Here is a 13,588-nt window from a genome sequence, read left to right as displayed (position 1 = left end):
TTATACTTATGTTGTTTGAGGATTAGAAAAAGAATTTATCTTCGAGAGAAATTCCTACAATAAAAGGACCAGTATGTTGTTTATATTCCATCAACATATTAGTGGTCTTCCATATAAGAAAAACATATGGAATCTTTCAGTCTGTTATTAATATATACAAAAACGAATTAAACTATTTACTTTCTGCGCTTTCATTGATCCGTTGCCATCCGCATTACTCCATGGACTCTAAACCTAAACAAATCTTAGAGTTATCAAACCTTTTAATTCAAGATCACTCACCTATAAACGCAAGTAAAATCCGGATGTCCGTAATTGGACATGACCTTCAATTCGATGAATTCGTAGATTTCATGAGTAGGGTTTGAGACTGTGAAAGTTTGTACTAGAGGCCCTTCTATGTCATATATAAATTGCCCCAGCAACGTTCCCGTATTGGTCATGGATTTCATGCCCTGTAAAACCAGACATACAAAAATAATTCTGAGTGATGCGCAAATCCAACCCAAGCAATGAAATCTTTGGGAGCAGTTTTAGAGTCCCCAGAGGGGGAAATTGCCTTCGAGATGTGCTCCATACTAATTGCATCAATTTCCGTCGGCCCTAAGAGTTTTATTATCACCCCTCCGATAGAGCCTTTAAAAGCCCAACATTGACCAGGAGAGGTGCCGCTCTAAATAGAGAAAATTTGATTAAATTCGTTTGGAAAACGGTATTTAAAAAGACTTGTATCATCGCTCTTGGCCCATGCATTCCTTCATATAAAGGAATATCCAGTAAGCAGCTTTTAGCTTGGCCATAGTTCTCAGTTCCTTGCGTGAGCTGGATTATTCTACCGCCTGCAGACTCCAAAGCGAAATCTGTTCGTCCAGTTTTGTCGCTATAGATCTTGTTCATTTCTTGCTGAATCATTTTTTTAATTGTCACCTTAAAGATCTCTGAAAAGTCGATAGCCATGGGACACCCTGTATACTATTGAATATTTCCAATCATACAGGGGGCGTCTTTAATGATTGCATAACTGTCTATCAGCCTTCAAGTAATTTGAGCCGAAGTTGGACGCAATTTTTGTTTAACCCACCTTGATTTTGCCTAAGCTCCTTGACCATGCTGCTGATCTCGTCTAGTTGATACAAAGTGTCTAATCGCGCTTCTACAACGTCGCTTATTCTACCCTAAGAATCTTTCTATAAAATGACGATTTCGTTAATATCAAGACTTACGTCGAGTGATTTAGCATCGTCCTTGAGTATGCTGAACTGCGTCCACACGTGGTGACCATACCAAGTAATTATGGCTACGAACCTATCATGAATAAACTCCAAAAACATTGACTAAGATAATCGATACCTATAATCATCATTATAGCACCGTTTTTAACCCACTTAATGCGGATTTTTTGGTCACAAGGAGGCCCAACGAAATCCATCGGCCTTAGCTGCTTATTCAGGCAATGCGTTATTGTATGTTTACAGTACGTTTGATCTTCGCACTCAAAAGAACTATCCACCGAAGGCTCTTTGAAGCAGCTTGAGCTTGCTGTTGACAAACGATCGCTGTGGCGGTCGTTTATAAGATAACTTTCTTCATTGTAAACCTCAGGTAGGATCTGCAAGTGTTCGTTGGAGAGCTTTGCTGGAACGGTTTGATTTAGGTAAAATAGAGGATTATGGGGAGGTATTACCGGATCGCCGGGTATTGTAGGAATGACGCGGATTGCAAAACTGTTGGCCCGTCTCGGCGTTGAGTGATGTCTTCCTTTGACGAACCATAATGCCATAAGAAGATTCAGTCAAAATCCGCAGGTTGCTTCAGGTGGATTCACGCAGGTACATTGACATCCGTTTCGGTTGGACGCACACATGATGTCAAAATATTCCATTTAAAAACAGGACTAATGATAATAATATTATTAACGCAAATATTTATTGTGCTCCCTGACCCGTGGCGATCCGCAGCAACCCCCAGCAGAGAGCGTTTGATCATAACAATACAAATTTGCGTAAGAGTATGTTTTGCCATGTGGTCGGTATCTCGGTTTACTGTCTTGGTAGCAGATAAGACCGGTGATTACCTAATCGGAAAGAATGTATTATTGCTTTTCGTGAAAAATGTGTTTATGCTGGAAATTGGAGAATTAGATCAAGTTAAACGGCCATTTTTAGCTTGTGTATGGCAAATGATTCGTTTTTGTTAAACAAAAGAGGAAGACGATAGAAGGAAACGTATTAGATCGCATGCGTCCTAAACGTATTAAAATCACGCGCCATAAATGTACCAAGAGCATGCGCCTAATGCAATTAACACAAATACTCGTTATGATCAACAGAAAGTTGTCTACCGAAGATATTTTTACATAAATTAATTGAAGATCGTAACCCGACGGCTTTTCGCTATCTTCCACAAATTCTACAGTCTTTTTGTCGAATTGTGTGCATCATAAATTGAATTATCGTCAAGAAAATAAGTATTTTTAACACTGTAACGAACTATTTTTGTTCTGTGAACATTACAAAGTGCGATAAATGATTATTTACTTGAACTATTGATCTTGAAAACGAGCTCTATTTTCCGCTTATCGGACCCCCTGTCGATCGCAATAACTACAGGATGCGCTCAACAGATGTGTGGATTTAAACGTGAATGTTTAAAGTGAAAAATTCAAAGCGAAACGGAAGTAGACGGGCACTAATTTGAATTCCCGTCTTTCTACTTTGTAACCGGAACCGCAACTATTCGCGCCATCATCCCTAGCTTTATCTTCTGGCTCCAGGTAACAGAATCCAGCAGCATTTTACTGTGCCATCATTATAGGCCTGGAGTGGTTTTTGGGAAATTTCGCCCCCGTTTCACCCTCAGCTCACTCTTTCGTGCGTTTAAGTGTGAATGGGCGAACGGTCCGTGGTCTTCCTTAGTCATTTAAAGCGTGCGTCTGGATCTAAATGAAAATATTCATAATTCGCGCCGTTCTCACTGCTCCTGTCAGTTTGCGACCAATTAAAAGCTCGCAAATTGCAGGTTGTGTAATTCTGCGGCCAGTCATATAAACAAACAGTTTGCAGCCCTCAAATTAGACCTTAAACTTCCTAAAAACTCCCTTTATTAGAATGCCCGCAATTCCCAACTGTCCCGGGTGAAATGAAAATAATCTACCACGTCAACAATGTAGATCCACCAACCCCCCCGGGGGGCCAAACGTTGCCCTTACAGAAAAAAGAATTTTTGGCAAATGTAAGTATCAATATGCGCCTTTATCTGCATAATTAGACGGGAGCAATAGGTCGGTTCGAAATTGTATACTTTTGAATAGTTTTCTTTTAATGATAAGTGGGGGTCTCGGCAACAATCATTCTTACTGTTATCACCAAATGGTGCCTTGTGTGAGGCTATATAAGAGGTCAATAGTATGATTGAAGAGTTATTTGAGTCGCGGTAGTATTCGGGTGCAGGAGCACTGTGTTTTTCTTTAGAGTTTCGAGCATCTCTTCAGACGGTCGCAGATTTTTGGAGCATTTCTCCAGGAATTCGCAGATCTTTCTATTTTCAAATTTTTTGGCGTTATTGTCAGCATAAATGATTTCATTCCTGCATGTTGAAACAATGTCTGTGGCTAATAAATTCCGTGTAAACCCTATTTACTACTCAGACTACTCCGATACAAAAGCCTGTTAGAGAAATTTGGGATCGGTTTCAAATTTGCACAAGGAGAATAGAAAGCAAGACTGCCACAAGGTTCGATTACACAAGTCATCTTTAACATTATAAGTATTTCTAGTCATGGATATTGTTACCAGTGTAAGTATTTTTGTGGCCTCAATTGCTATGTTTTGAATTGGTTTTACAGGAAAAGTTTCAGTGTGTGTATTTTTTATTTTAGTATCCCGTAGTAAAGGCCTTCCTGGCTGGTTCATTTTCTGGCACTTTTTCAACAGTCCTATTCCAGCCCTTGGATTTAGTTAAAACTAGGTTACAAAACACACCAGCTACTTTTGTGAAGTAAGTGCCTCTCCCAAAGTTCCCCACATTTCTCTAATTAAATTCTTGCAGCGGACGTCATGGCACTATCAGCATGATCAGTATTTTCAGTAACATCATACAGCAGGAGCATTTACGAGGCTTATGGAGGGGTATGACACCTGTAGGTTTGTCTCTTATATTTCTGAAACTCTATTACAATCATATTTCATTCCGTAGTCAATCACGAGATGTGTACCTGGAGTGGGCCTCTATTTCTCATCTCTGGATTATATTAAAACACATTACTTAAAAGGATGCACGCCTACAGCACTGGAGTCAGTTACCATGGGATTCTGTGCACGCTCTATGAGCGGGGCCATTCTAATTCCTATCACTGTAGTGAAAACCAGGTTGCTTTTGAAGGAAGTAATATTTTCTCATCAGGGCTATAATGGGTAGTTTTAGATTTGAAAGTGGCGTGTATAATTACAACAGTGTGCTGTCTGCCCTAAAGCACATATATCGTAATGAAGGTTTCAAGGGCATGACATGCGGACTTGTGCCCACTTTGTTTAGGGACGCTCCCTTTTCTGGGCTCTACCTGATGTTCTATTCCCAAACCAAACAAGTTATTCCAAAGGGTAAGTGGTGTTAACACTACTTTAGTCTAGATAAAGTTTAGCCCACATTTTTCAGACGGGTTAACCTTGGTAGTAACTGTAAATAATCGTTCATGTAGCATTATCACTGGATTATCATAAATTTAATGAGAATAAGATGGACATTAATATGACCTGTTGAACTGCTTTTAATTCCTATTTCTTTAATTGTACCTTTTTTCCAGATTTAGTGAATTCCGTTTACGCCTGTCCTCTTCACTTCACTTGTGGAGTAACTGCGGGCATTTTGGCCTCAATGGTGACCCAACCGGCTGACGTCCTCAAAACGAAAATGCAACTTTACCCCAACAAATTTAATGGTCTTTGGTCCGTGATGGTTTATGTGCATAATAATTACGGAGTGCAGGGATACTTTAAGGGTCTGGTTCCCAGGATGCTGCGACGTACATTAATGGCTGCCATGGCCTGGACGGTGTACGAACAGCTATCCAAGAAATTAGGTTTAAAGTAGTACAAAGGTGATATGTTTCGGTGTTTTGAGATACGCCTTGGAAGCGAGCAGCTTCAGTGAATTTAAGGTATTTTGCAAACACCTAGATATTGAGAAATACCTATTTTGTACTACTTTATATTTTTATAAAGTCTTTGGGAGTATTTTTCTATCTATTTTAATGGGAATTTCTTTTATGGCTTCATTGGGGCTGTATCCTTATTTATGCCGAGTGAATGTGTATGAGCCTGGGCTATATTAAGGGATAATCTGCGAACGATATTGTATGGTATCACGCAGTATTGATTTGTGATATTATGGTTTTATTATTGTTCATAATTTGTATTATTGTTTAAATAAAATAGTTATGTATTTTTTGTGTTTTTTTGTTCTGCATTTACCCACGAATCTGTACAATTTCACGAACCCCTATTGAGATAAATTCAAAAAGGACAATACTAGGAACGAATGCATTTCTGATAGTGTATCGATTGATATAGGTGGAAGCCATGGAAACTGCTCTTGTTGGAGATTCATTTTGGGTAAAAAGGCTCGATTAATTCTGGGATTTGTACAAGTTTACAGCCCATGGAGTAATAGGGAAGACAACGGGTAAATGAAAGCGCATAATCTAATTAAATTAAAAATACTTTTATGTACATTAATTACGACGATTATTGTGGTTTTGTGAAGGCTAATTAAAAATGGACGGCACGTCTAGAATCCTCTTTTTAATAAAGCGGTTCAAAGCATTCTAAAAGTGTTTTTCATTAAGTGTGAAACAAATAATGTGTCATTGGAATTTAATTAATCATTGAGCCTCCGCATTCCCGTATCTAACCCAAATGTCTAAGCATTGAAAGCACCCTAACATTAAGCCTCGCCTCAAAATCATAACGACTGTATTTGTTGATTTGCTGAAGTTGGCATTTGCCCTCCTCTTTAGTCTAGAATATATCCAAAGAAATTAATAATTTATGGCTAAGTAGTTGCAAGTGTCTACCTCTGAATGTTGGATTAAAATGTTCCCCAGCTCATACTGGGCAAAAGCAGAAATATGTGCATCTTCAGCATTTCCAGGCTCGTTTGTCCTTTGGTCCAAACACTTCCTAAAACAATTCGCAGCTTCTTTATACTGCTGCTGAATTCCATAGCAGGAACCCAAAATTAGATTCGCCATCCCTTTTTTTGGCTCATCTTTTGCAGAAGTTACTTTCAGGCATTCTAGTGAAAATAAATAGGTAGATGATGTCCAATCTACTCTCACAGGAACTAAATACCCGACACCACTACGTCAATGTTTTCAAGGCTGCAGCTGGCCAAAGCGTTCCACAAATACAGCATTTCAAACACAAATAATTTGAAAAATACATCGCTGAAGTTCTTGGCGTCCTCGCTGTCCTTAGGACAACATTTCAACCTTCTGGTTAAAAACTCGTCTAGCTGTCCACTTCTGCTGGTTCCAGACATCTTTCGGAGCTCATCGAATATTGCATAGTTGCTGAAATTTCCAACAGAACCTAGAGATGATTTGCAGACAATTGAATGCAATGACTTGGTGCGGAATATTGTTTTACCACAACATATAGCAGTCATGTAAACGTAAAAGCACCGCGACCATCTACTGGCCTGTTTCAAGTAAACAAAGGTTCCCATTGCCTCCTGGTACTCCAATTCAATGAGGTGACACCATCCAATTTCATGAAAGCATAAAATCTTGATTTCACGGTGATTTGCATTGTCAGTGGCCATTTGGAAAGACTGCAAAGCTGTTGGAATATCGGACTAAAATTTCTTTACCAAGCACTATTCATGGACCTTATATTTTAGCTCACATTGAGTCTATGAGTTCTGCCAGCGAAAAAAAGGAATAAGGCTGAATTTGCAAATTCCTTCTTAGATTCATTGATGAGTACCATTGCCGCTTCGACACCTGCTTGCACGTTTACGCCATCAATTGCATAGAAAGGGCGGACAATAGTGTGGTACCACAGAAGGGCCAAACTATATAATGAACTTGACATAAATATCAATACAACTCGAAGAGAACTTACCTGGCCAACGGAGCCCTCATATCAATTCCCAGCCTTGCATACATTAAACAAGCAATCCCAGTGTGTCTATTTGCAGCAAAGCCGAGAATACTCATAAGCCTAGTAAAGGAAGGAGGTAGAAGAGACACCCCTAATTGGAACAGTCCATAACCGAACGAAATAGCCCCCATGAGTCTCATGATTGTTTTCTTGTCTATAATCTCCCTGTATGGAAATAAATATAGATTTTACCTTAGAAATGTTCACTTACGTATGTGATTGTCCAGAAATTGGGAAAATATCTCTAATAGAGAAAGTGATATTTGAAAGGGAAAGAGTATTAGACAGACTAAGCCTTGAGAAACCCCTGCGCCTGGAACTCAAAGACTCTGTAATGGAAACCGACTTTTTTAGGCTCAAATTTGTGGGCCTGTTCGCTTTTTTTGTATTATTATTCAGAGAGGGTTCCGCAAGGCTGTTTCCTTTAGGGTTGAAGTTGAGGGAGTGAGAGTGAGGAAGACGGGAAGAGGCAGAAGAGGGATACCCGTTAAGTTCATGTTCTGGAACTTCCCAATCTTCTTCTAGATCTGCTGCTGGAGATAAAGGTGTTGTTATGGGGTCTACAAAAGAATGTTTATGAAAATTTCTTCTTAAGCAGAGTTTTTGTTTACCTGGAAGATGCAATTCGCCAATTCTTTCTCTATATAATGTAAGAATCTCTTTATAAGTTCTCTGATAAACCTTCCATGCTTTCCTCAGCACCCATCCTCCTTTGAAGTACCCTGATAAATCTTGTTGAAGAAACGTTAATATAGCTAAACACACCTAAAATTTTGATTTATTACAAAACAGGGGACTTTATTGGTTTATTACTTGAGAATCGGCTAATATGATTTGAGCCTCTAATTGCTCAGCTAAAGATTGCGATGCTGCACTGTCACTGCTGGATCCAAACACCTTCTGAGAAATTGACTTAAACCACCCATTCTGTGTGGTGCAGCGCTTCTCTACTTCTCTCAAAATTAGTATTGCTTTTGTGAGTTTTTCATCTTCGAAGCTCATTAAAGCATCCTATAACATCCGCCATTCAATCAAGAATCGTTGTTAGAATAATTATTACCATGAATACTGTGAATGAATACCCGGCATACATGACCAAGCTATCGGGGTATTGCAAAAATAATTCCTCAGATTCAGTGTGATTGTTGTTGACTAACAAGTTTATTCCTCCTCTTGCAGTGATCCACTCGGGTTCCTTCGTTCCTTGGTTCTTCTTTGTAGCTCCATCATCTTCAGCTTTCTCAAAAATTGGAGAATCAGTAAAACTTGCCATGATATTGTGGCGTTATGAAGTGATAGGGCTATTTATTATGTTTTCCTACATATTAGAAATAAGGAGTATACTCTGTTTGCGCTACGTCATGCTTTAGAATGTATTGAGGTTTTAAATTAAAAAAATTTGAGTAAAACCAGAAATATTTTGGCAGATGTGCCAGTCAAGGACGACTGACAGAAGAAAAGGGTAAGGAAAGTATTGATCCATCCCCAAAGGACTTTCAACAGGGGTGGAATTTTCTAGGTGTAAAGTAGTGTAAAATTTCTAATTATTCAGCTAGCTAATCATATATCTAACTATGCAATATTAAAGTTAGATAGGGAGTATATTATCGATTTCATGGAGATGAAATATATTTCTAAAAATATGCAAATAAACTCTTAATATGCGATATTACGAATTTACCCGCGAAGAATTAAAACTCAGGTGTGGGGCCATCTGTTGGTTTGTATCGCAATTGCATAAAAATATAAAAAATGTTTTGTTAAAATCGAAGACAATTGGTATAATCTTGTTAACTAGGATTGAACATCCATCTTGACTTTTTTATTCTCACTAAACTTGGCAACCATGTTTTCACGTAAACCAGCAACATCCAACACCCGTTCTTTGTCAAAATTTCGAGGTTAAGTGCTTAATGTCAAGAAAAATAAGACGATTTCAAAAACGAAAGTATCCACGTAAAAGCATTCAAAATGCCACCAAACGTGAAGGATTATGATAAGTGTGGATTTTCACGTTAAGAGAAATAAGCTACGACGACATCGAAAGTCTAAAACCAAAGGTTTCTCAATGGATAATATGAGATCAAGTCTTTTGAACGAAGACGAAACTGTGCCTTCTCGAGACTGGAGGAAGGCCCTTCGTGCTCAGCCGGCTTTTAGGATTGTTAATAAAACTATGAGAGGGCAAACTCAGTTTATTACCATTATAGGACTCACTGGATTGTGCGTTCTCATTATTTTATACATGTATCCAAAGCGGGGGGGTATTAGTTTGAAGAGCAGTTTTACTGATAATCTGCGGCAGTACAATCGTACTTATCCTCTTTCTAGGCCTATAAAAACTAGTTCGTTATACACATTTAAAATAGGTAAGCATTTTTTATCCTTAATAAACACAACTCCTTCACCAAGTAAATACCTTAGGTATTATAACAGATCTAGACCAAAAGTCAAAAAATATTGAAGACAAATCCATGTGGAATGCATATTTTAAAACTGGATTCTTGAGTTACAACCCCATAAGTCATAATGTTATGATTACGTGGGACCGTAGTGACCCAAAGATTTTAAAGAACAGTTACTCTCTAAAGGATAGAGGCATGGAATTGTCCGAATTGGTTGTGTTTGATGGGAGACTGTTAACTTTTGATGATAGAACTGGGATTGTCTTTGAGATCCTAAATGAGGAGAAAATGGTACCTTGGGTGTTGTTGGTAGATGGAGATGGTAGGTAAGGAATTTTCTTAAATTGCTGAGAAATAAACAGTATTAAAGAGTTGAGCTCTCCTACCTAGATCAGAAAAAGGATTCAAATCTGAATGGGCAACAGTAAAGAATGAGATCCTATATGTGGGTTCAATGGGAAAAGAGTGGACTACTGATGCAGGTGAATTTCAAAGTCATGATCCCCAATATGTAAAAACTGTTACTGTTAAGGGAGAGGTGTTTGGATCTGAAAACAAAAAACAACAATCCCTTCAAACACCAAATTGCAGGTTTCACATCTTAATTGGGTCAAAGAGTTCAATCGATTAAGAGAATCAATAGGCATACACTGGCCTGGCTACATGATCCATGAAAGTGGAGTGTGGTCTGAGGTCCACAGAAAATGGTTCTTTTTGCCTCGAAGGTGCAGTAAAGAGCAGTATAATGATTCTTTGGATGAGAAAAGGGGATGCAATGTGCTACTTTCTGCTGACAACAACATGTATGATGTTTCTGTTGTTGAGGTAGAAATAGTTTAAGTAGGATTAACACTTCAGGTTAATCTTGGCCAATTTTAGTTAAAAAATATAAATACTCGAGGGTTTTCTAGTTTCAAGTTTGTGCCTACAACTGAGGACCAAATTATTGTGGCTTTAAAAACTGAGGAAGTGGAGGGCAAAACCGCCAGTTATATTACAGCTTTCACGATAAAAGGAGAGATTCTATTGCAGGATATGTTTGTGTCCGATCTTAAGTATGAGGGAGTGGAGTTTATATAACACTTTACTAGTCAATAATTGTTTAACAAGGACTTGTTGCCATTGAAAAGTTTATTAAGGTTTATTTTTAAATCTACACCTCACCATATTGTGAATTTGGTTGTTTTCTTTATAAAATTAGTTTTCTATGTAAAATTTCCATTTTATGCTCAAAAATTTTAACATTATAAGCCGATTCTTGTGTATAGAATTGTAAATAAATTGTAAATTCTGAATAAAATATTTTAAAAATAAATTGGTGACGTTGACATCTATCTCCGTTCTTGTTCAAAATATATCCGTGTCCCGACTTTCAGCCAGTTGTCAGGAATTCGGATGCCCTTTTCTCGCAAACATACCTTTTGGTAAATAGACTATGTCTTTCTCCCTCGTGGTGCATAAACACACAAAATACTTGTTTCCCTCACGTTCGTAAGTCGATGATTGAAAATAAATCTTTAAGTTGACATAACCCTACTTTACCTGTTCACCACATTTTCGAATTGTGTACTTTTGAACTTGGATTAAAATCTATATTTTCTGAGTTAAATAAGACAAGAACCATGGACGTACCTTTCCAATCCATAGAAAACTCCACTGCAGCTACAAAAAAAGCGAAAAAACGAACTAAATCCGCAGGCGAAGAATTAAATGTTAAAAACCCTAAACAATCGAAAAACAACCCTCGCACTGACTCGAAGCCTGCAAAATTTACAAAATCTACAAAAAAATTTGATCCCCCAAATCCAAACGGTGCAAAGTCCAAGAAACTAATTTCCAAACCTGATGACAAAGGCGCAAAGAATCAGTGGAAACCTACTGAGAAAGTGGAAGATTGGAAAAAGTTTAAAAAGGAAAAACAGGAGCTTAAAGTGAAGCGTGTTAAGGCGAGAACTAAGGACAATTTTGATAGAATACAGCAGGCCAAAAAAATGGGAGAAAGAGTAAGGCTAAAAACTCTTAAAGAAGAGGATCGGAATAAGATTATTAATCAATTACACAGCCTGCTAAAGGGCAACTACTGCAAGTTTGTACTTGCCCATGATACTGCAAGGATAGTACAATCATTATTGAAGTATGCGAGCAAAATTGTGGTGCAACAAATTTCCCAAGTAAGTATATACTTGTATAAGTAATCCTTTTGGCTTGGAATATGAAAATTACCCAAAAGGGCAATTTTAAGTATTCTGACTAAAGTAGCTGCAAGGGGTCATTCTTAAACATAAGTATTCTCAAATATAAATGTATTTTTTTGTTTTCTTAGGAACTAATTCCTATTGCTACAAGCATGTTGCAATCAAAATATGGAATTTATTGCATAAAACGTTTGCTTAAATATGGCGACGATGACATAAGGTCCTCTGTAATAGAACAAATGAAGGGTTATACAGTAAAGCTTGCCAGCCACGTTGTTAGTGCCCCTGTGGTGGAATTTGCTTTTTCAAATTATGCAACACCCACCCAAAAACAATTCTTAACACAAGAATTTTATGGGGACTTATACAAAAACTCCAAAGATGCCAATGTAAAGCACATCCGAGATGTCTATAGAGATAATGAAAACATGAAAATTGCCACTTTAAGTGCCTGCAAAGCAAATATAAAAAAGGTTCTCAATAAGGCTTTGTTGGATTCTGGTCTAGTGCAAGTAGTGTTGAGTCAATATTTGGAAGAATGCTCAGTGAATGATAGGGCAGAGCTAATCACTGAGTTGGTGCCCCATATTGTGGTTATAAGTAATAGTAAGGAGGGCAGCAAAGCGGCTATGCAGTGTATTTGGCATGGAACTGCCAAAGATAAGAAAGTTATAATGAAATCATTGAAAGAGCATTTGATTGAGTTAGCTAAGCATGAATTTGGGCACAGAACTGTAATATGTTTATTGGACTCTGTGGATGATACAGTGTTGCTGCATAAGATTATTTTGACTGAGATTTTAAGTAAAGCCAAGGACTTGGCAGTGAGTGAGTACGGTCGTAAGGTGTGTTAAAAGTTTAAATTGGATCTTATGAAATTAATCTTCTACGACTTTTTGTCTTCGCTAGGTTTTGCTGTGGCTTGTAGCTGCTACGGAATCCACAATTTTCCATCCCCAATTCATCAAAGAATTAACATCTGGAAAAGAAACATCCAGTAGTAAAAAGCCTGCAGAAACTAGACGCAATGAGATTTTGCAATATTCCTGCAATAGTCTGTTAAATCTGGTTATTGAAGACACAAAATTCTGGTTATCCAATGGTTCATTGGCTCTTGAAATGGCTGCAATCATAAAAGCTGGTAATATTTAATAATGCTCTGGTGATGGAAGATTTTCTATTCAAATATGTTTTAACAGGTTCTGGGGATATTTTAAAAGAAACCCTTTCTAAAGTGGTAGAAACAATTCTGCAACCTGATTGGAAGATTCGAGACACTGACAAAGAAGTTATTGGAATCGAGGATGCAGGAATTCACATGACTTTAAAGAAATTGGCGCAGCATGATAAAGTGGCCCTTGAGCAGGGAAAAGCCACTTTTGGGGCCACTTTAGTCGATGCTCTGAGTAGCGACATTGTAAGCGTGGATTGGTGCCAAATCTTCAATATTTAGAAACGTTTTTCTTTTGCAGTTGACCAGTTGGTTAAAGGTTAATCGAGGGTGTTTCTTGCTGGTGGCAGTATGGGAAAATAGTGATGATACAGTGCAGGGGAAACTAAAACTGTTGCTGCAACCACATTTAAGCCTTTTGAAGAAGCAAAAAACTTCAGGGGCTAATATATTGTTAAAGAAAATGTGAAATGTTAAATAAACGTTTTTAAAAGTTTTTGAATTTTAATTCTGTGTGGTCAAGTGCGGAAGCACTTTAAACCTAGACAACGTTCGGCGGCCGTATTGTCCTACTCATTTTTGGCGCGGGAGTACTACCCTATTTGGGTGCCCTACTTCGTCGTTAATTAATAAGTAATGTTTTGCATTGTTTTATTG

The 13,588-nt window shown here is 37.9% G+C and overlaps 4 protein-coding genes across 5 annotated transcripts; 3 read left to right on the top strand and 1 right to left on the bottom strand.

The window, feature by feature from the left end:
• Positions 1-129: 129 nt before the first annotated feature.
• Positions 130-8,610, bottom strand: LOC136340046 (tetratricopeptide repeat protein 39C-like). The gene is made up of 17 exons (XM_066283763.1): positions 8,221-8,610; positions 7,974-8,171; positions 7,772-7,925; positions 7,372-7,720; positions 7,122-7,325; positions 6,903-7,071; positions 6,645-6,852; positions 6,348-6,587; positions 6,071-6,291; positions 5,906-6,014; positions 1,351-1,635; positions 1,224-1,297; positions 1,082-1,175; positions 727-938; positions 506-673; positions 283-455; positions 130-234 (listed from the first exon to the last, which is right to left on the bottom strand). The coding sequence occupies exons 1-17, from the start codon at positions 8,431-8,433 to the stop codon at positions 192-194; spliced, it is 3,114 nt and encodes a 1,037-aa protein (XP_066139860.1). The 5' UTR covers positions 8,434-8,610; the 3' UTR covers positions 130-191.
• On the top strand, positions 2,883-5,441 carry LOC136340038 (mitochondrial glycine transporter-like). Of its 2 annotated transcripts, XM_066283752.1 has the most exons (7): positions 2,884-3,231; positions 3,647-3,795; positions 3,878-3,996; positions 4,048-4,138; positions 4,195-4,367; positions 4,423-4,598; positions 4,802-5,441. In XM_066283752.1, the coding sequence occupies exons 2-7, from the start codon at positions 3,778-3,780 to the stop codon at positions 5,086-5,088; spliced, it is 864 nt and encodes a 287-aa protein (XP_066139849.1). In that variant the 5' UTR covers positions 2,884-3,231; positions 3,647-3,777; the 3' UTR covers positions 5,089-5,441. The 2 variants fall into 2 exon arrangements, with proteins under 2 accessions (XP_066139848.1, XP_066139849.1); XM_066283751.1 differs by lacking the exon at positions 3,647-3,795 and having other exon boundaries at positions 2,883-3,231.
• Positions 8,611-9,050: 440 nt separating the features above from the next.
• Positions 9,051-10,880, top strand: LOC136340036 (apyrase). The gene is made up of 5 exons (XM_066283749.1): positions 9,051-9,529; positions 9,585-9,891; positions 9,956-10,103; positions 10,157-10,390; positions 10,445-10,880. Exons 1-5 carry the CDS (start codon positions 9,154-9,156, stop codon positions 10,643-10,645), a joined length of 1,266 nt encoding a protein of 421 aa, XP_066139846.1. The 5' UTR covers positions 9,051-9,153; the 3' UTR covers positions 10,646-10,880.
• Positions 10,881-10,996: 116 nt separating this feature from the next.
• peng (Pumilio and CPL domain-containing protein penguin) lies at positions 10,997-13,427 on the top strand. Its single transcript, XM_066283738.1, has 5 exons — positions 10,997-11,736; positions 11,889-12,605; positions 12,670-12,901; positions 12,960-13,177; positions 13,233-13,427. The coding sequence occupies exons 1-5, from the start codon at positions 11,188-11,190 to the stop codon at positions 13,398-13,400; spliced, it is 1,884 nt and encodes a 627-aa protein (XP_066139835.1). The 5' UTR covers positions 10,997-11,187; the 3' UTR covers positions 13,401-13,427.
• Positions 13,428-13,588: the final 161 nt, after the last annotated feature.

This window comes from Euwallacea fornicatus, chromosome 7, assembly GCF_040115645.1.
Source record: "Euwallacea fornicatus isolate EFF26 chromosome 7, ASM4011564v1, whole genome shotgun sequence".
Taxonomy (NCBI): Eukaryota; Metazoa; Arthropoda; class Insecta; order Coleoptera; family Curculionidae; genus Euwallacea; species Euwallacea fornicatus.
The sequence above is the reverse complement of the archived record's forward strand: the minus strand, read 5'-3'. Positions and strand labels throughout refer to the sequence as shown.

Bases quoted from the DNA above. Each gene is read 5' to 3' on its own strand.
- LOC136340036 (XM_066283749.1), top strand. From the start codon at position 9,154: ATGATAAGTGTGGATTTTCACGTTAAGAGAAATAAGCTACGACGACAT. The intron at 9,892-9,955 runs GTAAGGAATTTT...TCTCCTACCTAG, and splicing joins TTGGTAGATGGAGATGGTAG to ATCAGAAAAAGGATTCAAAT. The intron at 10,391-10,444 runs GTAGAAATAGTT...GGCCAATTTTAG, and splicing joins ATGATGTTTCTGTTGTTGAG to TTAAAAAATATAAATACTCG.
- LOC136340038 (XM_066283751.1), top strand. From the start codon at position 3,139: ATGAAAATAATCTACCACGTCAACAATGTAGATCCACCAACCCCCCCG. The intron at 3,232-3,877 runs GTAAGTATCAAT...TTTTTATTTTAG, and splicing joins AAAAAGAATTTTTGGCAAAT to TATCCCGTAGTAAAGGCCTT. The intron at 4,368-4,422 runs GTTGCTTTTGAA...GGGTAGTTTTAG, and splicing joins ATCACTGTAGTGAAAACCAG to ATTTGAAAGTGGCGTGTATA.
- peng (XM_066283738.1), top strand. From the start codon at position 11,188: ATGGACGTACCTTTCCAATCCATAGAAAACTCCACTGCAGCTACAAAA. The intron at 11,737-11,888 runs GTAAGTATATAC...TTGTTTTCTTAG, and splicing joins TGGTGCAACAAATTTCCCAA to GAACTAATTCCTATTGCTAC. The intron at 12,606-12,669 runs GTGTGTTAAAAG...TGTCTTCGCTAG, and splicing joins TGAGTGAGTACGGTCGTAAG to GTTTTGCTGTGGCTTGTAGC.
- LOC136340046 (XM_066283763.1), bottom strand. From the start codon at position 8,433: ATGGCAAGTTTTACTGATTCTCCAATTTTTGAGAAAGCTGAAGATGAT. The intron at 7,926-7,973 runs GTAATAAACCAA...TCAAAATTTTAG, and splicing joins TCATATTAGCCGATTCTCAA to GTGTGTTTAGCTATATTAAC. The intron at 7,326-7,371 runs GTAAGTGAACAT...ATTTCCATACAG, and splicing joins ATTTCTGGACAATCACATAC to GGAGATTATAGACAAGAAAA.